We start from the raw sequence: 16,093 nt of genomic DNA on the forward strand, positions 1-16,093 counted from the left end.
GTGAGTCGCAATGTAGTCTACTCTAAGGTGTGAAAGGAAGTTTGGTGCGTGTGTGTGTGTGTGTGTATGTATGTCTGTGTGTGTTACTTTGTGTCTAGTTGCATGTGTGTTTAGGTGTGCAGGTGGGTTGGTTGGTGTATGTTCTTTTGTGTGTAGGTGTGTGGGCGGGTGTGTGTATGTCCATGTGTTTGTGTGTGTATGCGTTGGTGTGTGTGTGTGCGTGTGTGTGTGCGTGTGCGTGTGTGGGTGTGTATCTGTGCGTGTGTGGGGTGTGTGTGGGTATGTGTTTGTGTATGTCCGTTTGTGTATGTGTGCACTCAACAAAATAGAGAAATAAGTGAGAGCAGACAGAGAGAAAGAGAGAGGGAGAGAAGACAGACAGAGAGAGAGAGAGAGAGAGAGAGAGAGAGAGAGAGATAGAAAAGGTGTGTACCAAAGAACAACTGGACTCATATGCACCTTTTCTCCTAAATAATGGATGGCTTCGATCCCAAATGTCCGCAGTCTACCTGAAGGCATCTGGAGCAAGATGTCTGCCGTTCCTTCAGGGCCTGGCTCTGAATTCCCTGTCAATCGCCTCAGAAGAAAGCGTATAGCATAAAACTTGGCCATAGAAATACCTTTTAAGTCAAACCCCCGTACTGTGAAATGCTTGAGGCTAAGCACACACAGCGCTTTGAACAAAGCCCTCTCCAGACGTGAGAATGCAGCGCCGCTATATAGTGCGGAAGTCCTTTTCTATGCGAAGGACCTCACTGATACAATGGCTGTGTGTGTGTGTTTCCTGTGACAAGGCTTTGTGTCACAGAGCCTTGTGACACAAGGCTCTTCCTTGTCTGTTACCATGAGGCTCCTTGGCTAACACACATTAGAGGTTATTAACTAACCCAAGATGGGAAATCTGTCAAAGCATAAGTACAGGACAGTAATAATATATGATATAATCTCTAATGATAAAAGCACAAAATCACACACAAACACACACACAACCAAAGACACTGACATACAATCCGCCCCACACAAACACAGACACACGCACACACACACACACACACACACACACACACACACACACACACACACACACACACACACACACACACACAACCGGACACCTTGTCTCCTGTGCTGACCCCCCTGACGTGCTCCTTCCAGGATCTTCGTGGTGGGCCTGGGCTTCTTCAGCCTGTGCTTCCTGATGACCTCCCTGGGTCCCCCTTTCACCGCCCGGTCCGAAGGTAAGCCCCCCCCTCCACCAGGGTCATCCCTGCTGCCCCACAGCCCCGGGGCCCCAGAGGGCCAGAGTTCAGGACACCTTGAGGGCTCAAGGCCCCAGAGAGTCAGAGTTCAGGACACCTTGAGGGCCCGGGGCCCCAGAGGGCCAGAGTTCAGGACACCTTGAGGGCCCGGGGCCCCAGAGGGCCAGAGTTCAGGACACCTTGAGGGGCTTAGGGCCCCAGAGGGCCAGAGTTCAGGACACCTTGAGGGGCTTAGGGCCCCAGAGGGCCAGAGTTCAGGACACCTTGAGGGGCTTAGGGCCCCAGAGGGCCAGAGTTCAGGACACCTTGAGGGGCTTAGGGCCCCAGAGGGCCAGAGTTCAGGACACCTTGAGGGGCTTAGGGCCCCAGAGGGCCAGAGTTCAGGACACCTTGAGGGGCCATGGGCCCAGAGGGCCAGAGTTCAGGACACCTTGAGGGCCCATGGGCCCAGAGGGCCAGAGTTCAGGACACCTTGAGGGGCTCAGGGCCCCAGAGGGCCAGAGTTCAGGACACCTTGAGGGCCCATAGCCCCAGAGAACTAGAGTTCAGGACACCTTGAGGGGCTAAGGGCCCCAGAGGTCCAGAGTTCAGGACACTTCGAGGGCTCCGGGGCCCGGCACTCTCACAGTTCCTGGCCCTCAGTGTGTCCACGTCGGTAACGAGGTATCTGGGATCCAACAGAGAGCTCTGTGGGGCGTCGCTGATGCAGGTGGCCCCTGATCACCCCCCACTGTGAGACCTCCCTGACGCCGCAGAGATCAGAGGGTTCCACTGCTAGGACCCCTGGGGGGCAGAATGTGTAAATGGAAAGGCTTTAACTTAAGCTCATCGATCTTTGATCCATCCAAACCGGACAGGGATCCATCTTTGATCCATCAGATCCTTACCGAAGTTGTCACTAGTCCAACTGTTCCATGAGCTTAAACTAAATGGGTGTTGCAGACGCTCTTATTTTGGAACAGATGAAGGTTCCCCTTTCAGGAAGTCCACAGTTCAACATGGCTGCTTGGTCCGTGTGGTTGAATAAGAAAATAACACAAAGGCGACACCAACCAAACCACATTTAAACAAGGCCAGCACTTTGTTCATTATATCCACCAGCAGGGGTTGGGGTCGGAGCAGGAGTTGGGATTTGTGTGTTTTAATCTCGACCGCATGGCGGGGTCAATATTGTCTATATTAGCTCTCTAGCGATGGTCTCTCCACCTCCGGCGTCAAGCCATGTTTAATCTTGTCGACCAATCAGCTCAGAGGAAACTGGGCTTCACTCACTATGTATACATTATATTAACAAATCATGTTCTGGCAATTCCCTTAAAGGCAGCCGCAGCCCTATTGACGTTATATTAATAAATCACGTTCCAGCCATTCCCTTCACATTTTATTAATGAATGATCTCACGGATGCTCTCGTGAAAATATCAGCATTCACGTTGCATAAGCCAATCATGTGCCGGCGATTCCCTTCAAGGCAAAAACATTTACATTATGTGCAAAGTGTCTAATTTACATAATGTGATTTAAAACACAAATTCATGGTGGGGCGAAAATGTCGGAGATGATCCATCAGGATGCAAACGCCATGAGCTCCTGAGCTCTACAGCAAAACTGAAGAAAAACCTATTAGAAGATATTTAATTTGGATTTTCCTTCACAAAAAGCATAATCATACCTTCACCATACCATTAACGCACATCCAAACTCCTGGATTCCATCCAGAAGGATCCGTTCAATGCTCCCAAGGGACAATTCTCACTGTGGAAGCTATCAAGAACCGTGGAAATCCACCCCCCCCCCCCCCCAGACTACAGAGACCTGGTACCCTCAACTAGACTATCAGGCAGAGAAGCGGGAGGTATGCTAATGAAGTTTGGATCCAAACTCTCAGTGTCAAATTAATCCGAACACGGACATTCTATATCTGCCCAGAGACAGAAAAGGACCTTCCCTCAACTGAGAAACATATCCTTCTGTGTGCCACCGATACCTCATCATCAGAAACCCCAGACTTCATGAGGACAGCTTCTCTAAACTATAGGAGGAAATCCCCCCACTATCTGGGTCGTGGACGTATTCTGATCTGTGGAGACCTGAATTCCAGGGCTGGACTGGAGCCTGACACCCTCAGCGCATAGGGGGGGCCATCCCCTTCAGGAAGTTTCCCCTCAGATATAACTATGACAAAACTACAAATAAGCATGGACTACAATTCCCACAGCTGTGTGATTCAACCCAGGGACATCGTCAACGGTAGATCTCGCGGAAACCCCTGTGGAAGATACACCTACAGCTCAAATCTTGGCGGTTGTACAGTAGAATATTGATCACAGCCTTGTGTCTATAAGAGCAGTCACACTCAGCTCCCTAACACCCCTATCAAACCACAGCAAACTCAGCTGACCCTACTTATACAGAGCAACACCAAACTAAAGATGTGTAAAAAGCACACTGCTATCCTGCCAGATTGCAGGATAGCAGTGTGGAAACATTTAGACCTAAAGCAAAAACACAATGAGTCACATCCGAGGCAATGTTTACTTGGGTAGCTGAGGGAGCCAATGGAAGGAGAGAGCCATCGCAACACATTTGACTGCTCAGCCTCACAATCAAGCCTTAAGGTTTCAAACTGACTAAGAACACTAGCAACGCTAAATGGTTGGGCGATGAATCCCAAAACACTAGAATTTGTTTAGAGACCTGTCTGTTGAAAACACAGAGACACAGACCACCAGATTATCCGACTCCATTACTATGAGACCTTAGCACAGTACAGAAACATGATAAGGGGAAAGAGAGAGCAGCATGTTGAGAACCAGATAAATCTAGAGAAGATATATTTATATATCTATAGACTCACACCCAGTGCCAAGAACAGGGTAAACCGCTTCTCTATCTACTGGCCCATGGACCAAACACAAATAAACGTTGCGTTACAAACACTAATTAAAGATAACGGAACCAAATAGACTCTCCAATCATTTGCAGATAAACAGACCAAATAAAATCCCCTAAACTCAAAAAGCCTGGTGGTGTAGGGGGAAGAACCTACGACTTCATCATGCCCATGACCACACACAACTAAAGGGCTGTTAAGATAGTAAGGACAACCAGATACCTGGTTCCTCAAAGCCTGGGTGAGAGAGAGAGAGAGAGAGAGAGAGAGAGAGAGAGAGAGAGAGAGAGAGAGAGAGAGAGAGAGAGAGAGAGAGAGAGAGAGAGAGAGAGAGAGAGAGAGAGAGAGAGAGAGAGAGAGAGAGAGAGAGAGAGAGAGAGAGAGAGAGCATCAGAGCACCAGCTCATTAAAATCAGCCCCCCAGACCCACCGACTCACCAGGACCCTGCAGACCCACAGTCCAATAGCGTCCCCACAAACCCCCTGAGCCAGGTGTGTGTGGTGTACGAGGACGTGACAGGGCTAATGAGACACACCTTAGAGTAATGAAAGATTAATTCATAAATTATTCACAGCAAGTGATTGGGTCCTGTGTGAATGCCTGAGAGGGCATCCACAAATACTATTGATTACTCTGCTGGGCCAATGTGACAATTATTATAACTCAAACCCCAGGATCAATACAGCCCCCCCTGCCCCCCTCACCCCATGAAGGCTCCGCTCCCTCCAATAAGCCACAGCTCAAAGTGGTTTCAGAATAAAGGGACACGACCTCAGATCATCGATATAAAACAAGATATTTCATCACTCCAGGACAAAACACAAGGGAGAAAAACGAAGGTATCGCTAAAAAGTCACATTGAAGAGTGAGTGGCTTAGAGAGGTTTAGGTAAATAGCATATTGTTTTTACTTTTTAAGATACTCATAGGCACTTTGCAAAGGCGTGAAATACAAGAGTGAGTAAACCCTTATCACATCAGTGCTGATGAGGTCACAAAGTCAAATTTAAACATTGATAAAACACCCAAATCCGATGAAAATATAAGCGCATAAATTCAATTCAGTTTATTCATGGTGTTGTGTATTTGTAATGGCGGCGTGTGGCTCAGGAGGTAGAGCGGGTTGACTGGTAACTGGAAGGTTGCTAGTTTGATACCCGGCTCTTCCTAGCCGAGTATCGAGGTGTCCCTGGGCAAGACACCTCACCCTGCAACTGCTCCTGACCAGCTGGCTGTCGCCTTGCGTGGTTGACACTGCCGTCGGTGTGTGAATGTGTGTGTGAATATTAGGCAATATAGTAATGCGCTTTGAGTGGCCACCGGTTATAAAATGTGAATGCAGTCCATTTACCATGTGTGCCTGTCCGCTGAGGCACACATGGTAAATGGACTGCATTCCATCTATCTAGTAAGATATTGTCCTCAAGGTCTTCAGGGCCCACAGGGGATCTCTAGCACGGAGGACTGAAGGTCTTTATAGAGCTATATATCTCTGACCTCTCCATAGCCCCTCACTCCCCTCTGACAAACACCTCATCATCATGTCCTTCTCTGTCATGGGAGATGGGGTTCTATTGATAGACCTGAGACCGCTGGAGGGAATGGCTTTGTGGTTGTTATTGAAATATGGACTAGGAAGGTAATCCACCAATCCTTGTGATCTCCAAATCTATTTTAAAGAAGGGCATTTATAAGGGGAGCATTTCAAATGTTAAATGTCCGATTCAAGTATTCCTAATATAGTTGATCTCATTACTTTCCTGTGTTTCTGTGGTGTGATATGCATATTCCCTAGTGGGAAGAACAAAGTGCATCACATCTTATCTAACGGGTTTGATGGTTTGCCTTGATGATCATCTTGTGGTGATGGTGGGAGGCCATTTTGGATCCACCACCTTCCCATACCTCCCCCAGAACTCTGACTTCCTTGGTTGAATCCCTGCAGTTTGCTGCATGTGCTGTTCTTACAACAAACACATGTACATTTTTGTGTGTTGGGTCTGAAGGATCGAACTGGTTAATTGATCGAGTTGATCTAATTGGTTGATTGATCTAATTGATCGTATTATAATTGATCTCATTCTAATGATCTCATTTTAATTGATCTCATTCTAATTAGGATTGTAATTGAGTGGGTCATTTGAAGCTCATAAAATCAAGATCCCAGATGAAGGCGAGTAAAGATTCTGCTCTAATACATATATTTTTAAAGGATTTTTCTGAAATTGTCCACTTTAAATGAACCCCTTAAAAAACTCCAAAGTTTGGTCCTTAATCTCAGACCCAGAGTTCTACTGACCAATCAGCGCCAGCGGTTACATACCGGCCGCAGCCCGTTCTCCCCGACCCAAACCCACCCCCCCCCCCCCCCCCCCCCCCCCCCCCCAGCGCCTCCTTCTTCAGAAGGTACCGGAGCTAATGAGGAGGAGGAGGAGGAGGAGGAGGAGGAGGAGGAGGAGGAGAGGATGGGGAGGGTCCAGGGGGAGCCGGCAGCCATGAAAGCCGAGACATTGATCCTGCCGTATCTCCAAGGCTCCAGAGCCGCGAGACGCCCCACCTTATTATTGAAGAGCCTTTGAAGAGCACCTTCTCACCCGGCACCCTCCTCTTCCTCCTCCCCGGCTGCTTTTAATGCCCCCCCCACCGACGCCGCCGGATTAGAGAGGAACCCGTGGTGTAGGCGCCCCGTGTGTGTGTGCTTTTCAGCGTCGGCTCAGGGTCTTAAAGATACGTGAGAGAGGCTCGTGTGTGTGTGAGGTCGTACAGAAGCTCTGCGTGTGTCGGTGTCTAAGGTCTTCCTCTCGCTCGCCTCCCCTCATTTGTCTACCTGCTCATTTAAATATTGATTTAAGAGCGAGCAACATACGCCGGAGCCTATTTATACACGTGGGGCGAGAGACTCTGAGCTGAGTTCCTCTCTCTCTCTCTCTGGATGAATGTACTCCTGGAGAGACGCTGGCTTCATCTAGCTGCTGCTGCTTGGTTTCACTCTGTCCAATATGGAGCGTAAACCCTGGCTTATGAATCCTATTATGTTATGTATCCGGAGATGGGATGACATAAGTATGAATAATATGTAGCTGAGACCATATATGGTCCATGGAAGTCCTGTCGTAGGTGGTGTTCTGTAGGGAGATCTCCCTACAGAACTTATTGCACACCTTTCCACCAATGTAAGTAAGGACAGCTTGTTATTTCCTGTGCTACTTGTAGCTTTAGAACGAGGCCTATCCCTCGGTGGAGCAGGACAAGCATCGTATCTAGCCTTTTGTAAAACCTTGAAATGACTTGTTTGGAACAGAGCAGTGATGAAAGTACTCAGGAGGAGAATAGAGATAGAGATGTACAGAGGAGAGATGGAGGTGTAGAGAGTAGAGATAAAGCCTTAGAGACTAGAGATAGATCTGTAGAGAGTATAGATGCAGTAGAGATAGAGCTGTAGAGAGTACAGATTGAGGTGTAGAGAGTAGAGATAAAGCCTTAGAGACTAGAGATAGAGATGTACAGAGTAGAGATGGAGGTGTAGAGAGTAGAGATAAAGCCTTAGAGACTAGAGATAGATCTGTAGAGAGTAGAGATGCAGTAGAGATAGAGCTGTAGAGAGTACAGATTGAGGTGTAGAGTAGAGATAAAGATGTCGAGAGTAGAGATGAGGAGGAGAGTAGGGGTAGAGCTGTAGAGAATAAAAATGCTATAGAGAGTAGAGATGCAGATCTCTGGAGCGTGGGCGTGGTCACCACCTGATTAAAATGCCAGTCAAGATAATTGCCTTATCCACTTATAATACAATGTACAGACATGAATTTGCTGCTCTACTCGATTTAACACATTGTGGTTACCTAAAGGTCCTTTGACGCTAAACGTTGTTCGCTGCCAATTTGTCCCACGTCAATAAAACAATAAAACATCATGGGGGTGAACGGGGCTGTACACAGATTACTCTTTACCATTTGACCGATAAGAGATGTTAATTTTAAATTCACCAAGGTAAATAAGGTGTGAAATTTGTGATGGTTGCCATGGTCACTTGACATGGTTGAGCTAACAGCCTCTTAACACTCACTGCTCTTATCTCTTCCATCGTGGTAAAGTGACAGAATCATCCCTAATGTCTGTTAATCTGGATCCTAATCCCCCTCATCCAGACGCTGCCATCGCTCCACCATTTTGCACTTGGATTAAAAAGCTAAATGCCGTTATAATTGAATCCTCTTCAACACACTGGTGGTTATTTTGGTGAAAGGTTGGAGCTCATCTTCACCAGCCGTACGAGGTGGAGGGTTGAAGTCCATTGGCGATGCTTTTGAGTGTAATTTATTCATTACTCGGCTGTTAAAGGACCTTTACATCAAAGGGGCCGTAAAGGACCATTCACACCAGACGTGGAGCGCATAGACGATGCGACAGAGCAGAAGAAATTAAACTAAAATAACTAAATGATCGCGTCAGTACTATTTACACCAGCTGAGGCTTGTCCCAGACCAGGTCCTGCTCCTTGCCAGGACCAGGACCAAGACTGGGGCCGGTCTCGGTCCTGGTCCTGGCGAGTCTTGGTCTCGGTCCCCAGGGGTCCCTTTGGAACCCGCTCCGTACGCCACAAGTGCGTCACAGCCGACCGCAGCTCCGACTGCATGGCGACTCACCGCTTGTGACGCTGAGTAACGGCGTGGGGGGGCACCGGGCTCCCGCCATGGCTCATCCTCCCCCCCCGCCCCCCTTCACCCTCACCCCTCTCCCCCCCCCCCCGCCGGACGGACGGACGGACGGACGCTGATGGTGGTCTGGTATTTCACGCCTCAGCGGGTTTCAATCCCTGCTCTGAGCGACCGGAGGACGATATACATTTCCTCCTCCTCCTCTCTGGATAAGAAGGATCTCCTCCTCTCAGAGGGAGTAGAGGCCACACGGCCACTGCCGAGCTGGCTGGTTTTTTGAGTTGCAGAAGCAACACATATGGATATGCATATATACATGCTCTCTCTCTCTCTCTCTCTCTCTCTCTCTCTCTCGGTGTCTCTCACTAGTTCACTCTCACCCTCACTCAATATCTCTCACTCTCTCTCTCTCTCCCCAAATTCTGGGGGGCCAGAAGGTCCAGATGTCATGAATAAATTAACCTGACCTTTCGTAGCTAATGGGATTCCCCCCCGACGGAGGAGGAGTACGACTCTCTCTATGAGCCGTTGGAGAGTTCAGAGGAAGGAATTCAGAGGAGCGTAGTTTAGAGTTCATTGGGTAAAACTTCTCAAGTTCCTATCTTAAATTTAAAGGGGTGATATGCCACCCGGTGTCAGTGTGATGAGCCATCGCAAGCCGTTTGAAAATCTGCCCTTCCCGGTGTCTTAGTGACATCACAAGTGGGCGTTTCAACCTAGATGAGTGATTGATAGAAAAGCAACATTAGCTACAGTCCAATGGGTAGGCTGCTAGACTGATCTATCAAGCGACATCTCGGTGGACACGCCCACTTGTGATGTCACTAAGCACAGGGAAGACTTGTAATGGCTGATCAATCACACTCACACGTTGTGGCAGGATATCACCCCCTTAAGTCATTCTACATTTAGTAGTGGACACCCCAGCGTCCTCCTCAGTCTACCTGCAGGCCTTCTTGAGCCAGCTGTCCCGACCGGTCGTTAATGACATGCATGGGGAGTCACGATTTGCTGGAGTCTCTGGTGGACGGAAACGTCTGTGAAATGACTAAACGGTGGATGGGGATGTTTGATTAATATGACAGCCGGACAAGAGCTGTATTGATTCCCGCTCTGTCCAGCTGGGCCAGCAGGAACCTTTCCATGTCGAGGCTGTTAGTGTCAGGCTTCCGTTATTGGTCTGAGAAAAACATGGGAATGAATACATGAATACAACGTCTGGCGGTACATGTACTGTGTATGCATGAGTGTTCTCTGCATGGGTGGCCCCAGGGGGAAGGGAACCCCCAACCCTGGATATGGTAATGCCTTGCTTGACAGTTCTTCCTGTTTGATACACATCGGATTATATCAAACAAACACAAGACGGAGAAGTGTTTCGTCGTTCAGTTTCATAATCTCACATTCTTCTGCTCAAACCTTTTGATGCAGAATATTCCAACCACACAATTGCTAATTTTAGTATGATCTTTCTTGTCAAATCAAGTGTTTATGTGCAGTAAGTGGGACTCAATTAGGTGTTGCAGAGAACATATGTGTGTGGAAACACTGAACATATGTGTGTGGATCTGTAGCGTGGAAGGCTGATTATATGGGAGCTAAACTGGCTCTATCAATGTGGCGTCTCACTGCTTTGTGGTGTTCAAACCGCACGTTATCAACGGGACAGAAGACGCAGTAAATAGTAGACTTTAAAAGGAGAGACTCTGGAGTTAGTTTTTTCTGTCGAGTTGGCTTGTTTTTTAAGTTGCAGAAGCAAAACATATGGGTTTACTCTCGCTCTCTCTCTCTCTCTCTCTCTCTGTCCTCTTCTCTCTCTCACTCAAACACACATATACACCGTCACACACACCAACCCCCCCCCCCACACACACACTTTCATTTCTTTAATAAAAAATGGGAGGATTATTAAAAATGTATCCGGCGGAGCGCGAGCGGCGCGGCCTTATTACTGCTGAGACTTACATGAGGGATCAGCAAGGAGCCGGGGCTGTCTGCTCCTCTTTGCTCATCATCTCACCAGCAGGTTAGACTCTAAGGCAGCCAGGACCTCCTCCTGCTCTCTCCTCCACCTCCTCCTCCTGCTCCCTCCTCCCTCCTGCTTCCTCCTCCACCTCCTCCTCCCCCTCCTCCTCCTGCTCTCTCCTCCTCCTCCCCCTTCTCCCCTCCCTCCTGCTCCCTCCTCCTCCTGCTCTCTCCTCCTCCTCCCCCTTCTCCCTCCTCCTTCTCCTCCTCCTCCTCCTCCTCCTCCTCCTCCTCCTCCTCAAAAGTATCGTCATCAGGAACCTAATGGTCTGTTAGAGCAGTGAACTTGGTCACAAAGTGAAACCCGTACCACTCTCACTTTCAATTTCACTTTCAAGATCTGTTGTGAATAACAAAACCATTATAATTATTTCACTGCTGTTCTCTGTTCTTCACAGAGCGACTGACATGGGACAAACCGCAACGCACCACCAAAAACGTGTTTGTCTGCTTGGGAACCAGGGAAAAAATGAACAGCGCATGTATTTATGTAGTCAGCCTTCATGTCCATGAACCTGCTGTTCTAAATATTTTGCCTGCGTAAGCGTGGGTTTGCGGTTCGCCCAGAATAGACGGTTAGCCATACATCCCAACTCGGCTTCAAAGGGGCCTCCGCACTACCTCTGGCCCGGTCTTCACAGGTGAAATTAGCATCATGGTTGAGTCCATGCAGTATCCCACGGCAACAGCATCAGCACCACATCTGCCGTGTGGGGGGGGAGTGAGAGAGAGTGAGAGAGAGAGAGAGAGTACACAGAAAGAGAGAGAGAAAGAGAGCGATGACACACAGAAAGAGAGAGAGAGTAATCAGAAAGAGAGAGAGATAGAGGCAGAGGGAGAGAGAGAGAGAGCACAGAAAGAGAAAGCAAAAGACAGAGATTCTTTTTTGGCAATGTAAGTGTACATTCCCCTTGCCAATAATCCTCCAGAAATAAGTTAAAGTGGATTGAGAGCATACCACACACCTCATGTTATTTTACAATAAAAAAACTAAATCTTACCACAAAATGCGCTCTAATACCTAGTCGAGAGATACCGGGCTGGAGCCTTGGAGAGGGACGTGATACCTGGGAGGGCGGAACACAGCCTAGGCTCATCAGAGGAAGCTCACAAATGGTTGTGCCTCACTGCTGTCTTTGGTATCGAGAGCTGGGACCACTAATCTAAGGTCTGCTGTAGGGGAAGAAGCCCAGGGCAGAGCTCTTATCGGTCCCACAGCTATGGAGCTTCAGTATGGTTCTGGATGTGGTGGGTCCTCATCGTTAGATCTTACAGAGCTCTCAGAGTTGGCCCCACAGCTATGGAGCTTCAGTATGGTTCTGGATGTGGTGGGTCCTCATCGTTAGATCTTACAGAGCTCTCAGAGTTGGTCCCACAGCTATGGAGCTTCAGTATGGTTCTGGATGTGGTGGGTCCTCATCGTTAGATCTTACAGAGCTCTCAGAGTTGGTCCCACAGCTATGGAGCTTCAGTATGGTTCTGGATGTGGTGGGTTCTCATTGTTAGATCTTACAGAGCTCTCAGAGTTGGTCCCACAGCTATGGAGCTTCAGTATGGTTCTTTGATGGGTTCTCCTGGTTAGATCTTACACGGCAGGGCTCTCATTGGTCCCACAGCTATGGAACTTCATCATAGTTCTGGAGGTGATTGGTTCTCATGGTTAGATCTACAGGGCAGAGCACTCATTGGTTCTACGCATAGACTGTTTGATAGTTGTGACTTTAAATAGGGACTCTAATAGCTCATTGATGTGATACAGCTGAGCTCTAGTTGATGCATATGTGTGACCGATATGTATCAACCAGACGTGAGGAATCTTCTGTCTTATCAACCACTTCCTTCCTGAAACCTGCCCCACCTCACGCACTACACATGTAGGGCCACACGCTCATGTGGCTTTATGAAATAAAAGTCCCCTGACATAAATAAAAGTGGAAAAGGAAATTACAGTCCGTTTGAAAATGTCCTTTTAAAAAGAAACAGATTATTTATGTTTTCGTTAAACTACATTGACTGATATTTATCAAAGTATTGCCTCTTATTTTTTTCATTGGCAGATTAAATTATTTATGTATTCATGTTTATATTTAGTTATTCATGAATGTATTTAATATTGACTTAACTGACACTCAATAGACCTTGGCCCTTCACACATATATGTTACTCTCACTGAATCAAGGCCGTTTTCTTTCTAACATGTTAAACCATAATAGATCTGAACAGACTGAAGGCTCACGATTCATCTGATTCATCTAAAGCCAAATATAACTTATGAATGAGAAGCTGAGTGAATCACTAGATTATGGTTCCTATATAAGTACTCTACCACCATGATGAAGATAGAGCTCTATAGTTCTATGTTCCTAGACTCTACCCCCATTAGATAGATAGGGCTTCTCATTCTCTTATCCTAGGGTACCAAAGCGATACCATAGGATACGATGCTGTGTGTAGCATCCTATCCTAGCTATCTCTGTTGTATACGGGGAATGTGTCAACCTAGCCGTGGTTAGAGCTTGGCACTTGTTTCTATGAGCATTCTTACCGTAGCGACAGCAATATATTGTTGTTTCTCTTTCTTCTGACAAATGTACTTATTTTAAGTCGCTTAGGATAAAAGCGTCTGCTAAATGCCTTACATGTAAAATGTAAATGCAGCCTTGGCACTGCTGCAGGTGCGGGCAGGACGTGATTGTGTCTATTTTTAAGACGAGAAGAATAGCCGGTGTGATCCACCATCGAACAAAGGCTCTTTCACACGGCCCACAGCTCGCTAAACCCCGCTTTGGTTTAGGAGGGACTGTTTACACTCTCACACAGCGGCCAGACACAAATGCGGATCTAATGTGATTCTGTTGCTCATGAAATGGATTGGTACCCAGAGCCCTGGAGCTGGTACAGAGTCGTTAAAGGAGAATTAACCTGTCTGTGTTGGAGCTGGACCCCTGTATTAACAAGACCGAGAGGAACAAAACAGGCCCCGGGATACTGGCTTCCATCATTCTTCTCTTCTGCTCAGACAGTGTCCTGTGTGGCACTCTCTTCCTCGGGGACCAAGACGTTCTTCTAACTATTTACAAGGGTCTCGTTTGGCTAAGCTACTGTCGTCAGCACATCTTCCAAATGGAGAGGTGTGTGTTGTCCTGGATGTGTGTGTGTAGTAGAAAAGGTTCTACTGCAGTACGATTATTCTGCAGTAAAGCAGGATTTTGCATTAGATAGGTTTTTCTACATTTCAGGGTTCACTTTCACTGTGACCGAGGGATTTACTAATTCTTACTTTTAATTGGAGGCAGTGAGAGTCGTTCTGTTTTATGATGATGCTTCTGTTTATTCATTCAGCCCTAGCAAGCACTTTACCCAGGTGACCTCCAGTAAACGTGCTGTCAGGAACAGGCAGGGGTCAGGAAAGGGGCTGGTTGAAGCAGCCTCACCTGGCCGAGTCTGATTGGACTCTGGTGCTGGTTGAGGCTGCACACCTGTTGCTCGTTGAGTAATCAGTGTGCACAGGTTGAACCCGCCATCACTGTAAACACTCAAGGAGAGATATCCTGCATGGCAACATGGAGCACCCTTGCCATTTTCATTTACTGCAACTTTAAAAATAAAACGGATTTCTAACACCACCACCCTGCGTCTTTGTCTGGAGGAGCCCAGTAGAAGTCACAGTGGTGGTGTGTAGCGTGGAAACTGTTCCAGATACCTATACATTAAGATTCCTAGGGATAATCCTCTCGTTCACCTTCACGCGGCATGTGGCTCAGGACGTAGAGCGGGTTGGCTGGTAACCAGAAGGTTGCTAGTTCGATTACTGACTCTTCCTAGCTGAGTGTCGAGGTGTCCCTGAGCGAGACGCCTCACCCTGACTGCTCCTGACCAGCTGGCTGTCGCCCTGCGTGGCGGACTCCGCCGTCGGTGTATGAATGTGTGGATGAACGGGTGAATGTGAGGCAGTATTGTAAAGCGCCATGGGGTGGTCACGGGTAAGAAAAACGCGGTATAAACACAGTCAATTCCCTGCTGCCCCTGGGGGTTAGAGGAACCAGAGGAAGGACAAGAAGCAGCTGGCTGGAGGAATGTCCAGAGATGAGCGACAGTTTGAGAGGAGAGACAGGGAGAGAGGAGAGATGGGGAGAGGAGAGATGAAAGGAGAGAGGAGAGAAGGGCAGAGAGGAAAGACTGTTTGAGAGAGAGGCGGGTGGTTATTGTTGTTGTTTCTGGGTCAGGGTAATGTATGAGGTCTGCTGCTGTGCAACATTTCTGCCCACACTTGTAGCCCAGAGGCTCGTTGTCCACGACAACCGCCGCTGAGGCATTCTGGGTAAAGACCATGGATCTTCATTTGCCAGCACTTGACCATATATTCTGGAGTTTGCTGGTGTGAATAAAAGCAGTTGAGAGATCGTGTGTTCGATGCGGTTCGTAAGAACAAGGCGGCGTTATTACGTTTGGGGTTTGAAAGTTTCAAAGATGAATCACCTCATTTAAAGAGGGTCCATCGACTTACAAATTCACATTTGATTACATAACAACACACGTTTTTTGTTTAACCGTATAAATATCGCCACCACCCAGTCTACGGTAGAAATATCACAACTGGCTGGAGAGGTAAAAAGATATGAGATTTGATAAATTATTTTTGAGTTCATATTGAATAATTCATATTGATCATAATGTCCTATTCATCACTGTACATGCATAAAGATCTTAACTCATCATATCTTTGTTCTGGGAGCAAACTGAGGGAAAAATCTAAGATCTGGCTACAGCTAAAACACAATGTCATCCTCCTTTATATCACACACACACACCTGGGGCTAAGCCGTGGATGGTGAGAAAAGCCCGTCTTGTTGTGTTTTGAGGCCTACAGTAACCAAGGTGATCCTGATGGACTAGCAGTGCATTTAGTTTAAACGCGGAAGTCGGGATATCCAAGTACGCGCCCCCTGTAGTCGGAATCCCTGACTCGGAAAGCCGGAAAACCGAATGACCCCTGCTTCAGCATCCAAGATGGCTGCCGCCCATCAACAGTGAAAGCTGTCGTTGTATACCGTTCATAAGCAGTTCTGTCTGATTAATGTCTCATTAAATCAGTCGTACACATAGTAGTGTCCAACTTCTATCGTAGGACATTTTACGGTGTTTGTTGGCGAAAAAATATCAAGCTACGCGTGACGCATTATCAACTGGTATTGCTAACAATTGCTAAACTGGCCTGAACTGGTATTGCCGGTGATTAATAGCACCCAGGTTTTCCCGCCT

The 16,093-nt window shown here is 47.6% G+C and overlaps 1 protein-coding gene across 1 annotated transcript in view; it reads left to right on the plus strand.

The window, feature by feature from the left end:
• The window catches only part of LOC307082403 (alpha-1,6-mannosylglycoprotein 6-beta-N-acetylglucosaminyltransferase B-like), a 91,772-nt gene that overhangs the window by 408 nt on the left and 75,271 nt on the right, over positions 1-16,093 (plus strand). The window contains 1 exon segment of the mRNA XM_079745958.1: positions 1,156-1,238. Coding sequence (XP_079602084.1) covers positions 1,156-1,238 — 83 coding nt within the window.

The sequence above is a fragment of the Pollachius pollachius genome (genome assembly GCF_949987615.1).
Source record: "Pollachius pollachius genome assembly, chromosome: 11".
Taxonomy (NCBI): Eukaryota; Metazoa; Chordata; class Actinopteri; order Gadiformes; family Gadidae; genus Pollachius; species Pollachius pollachius.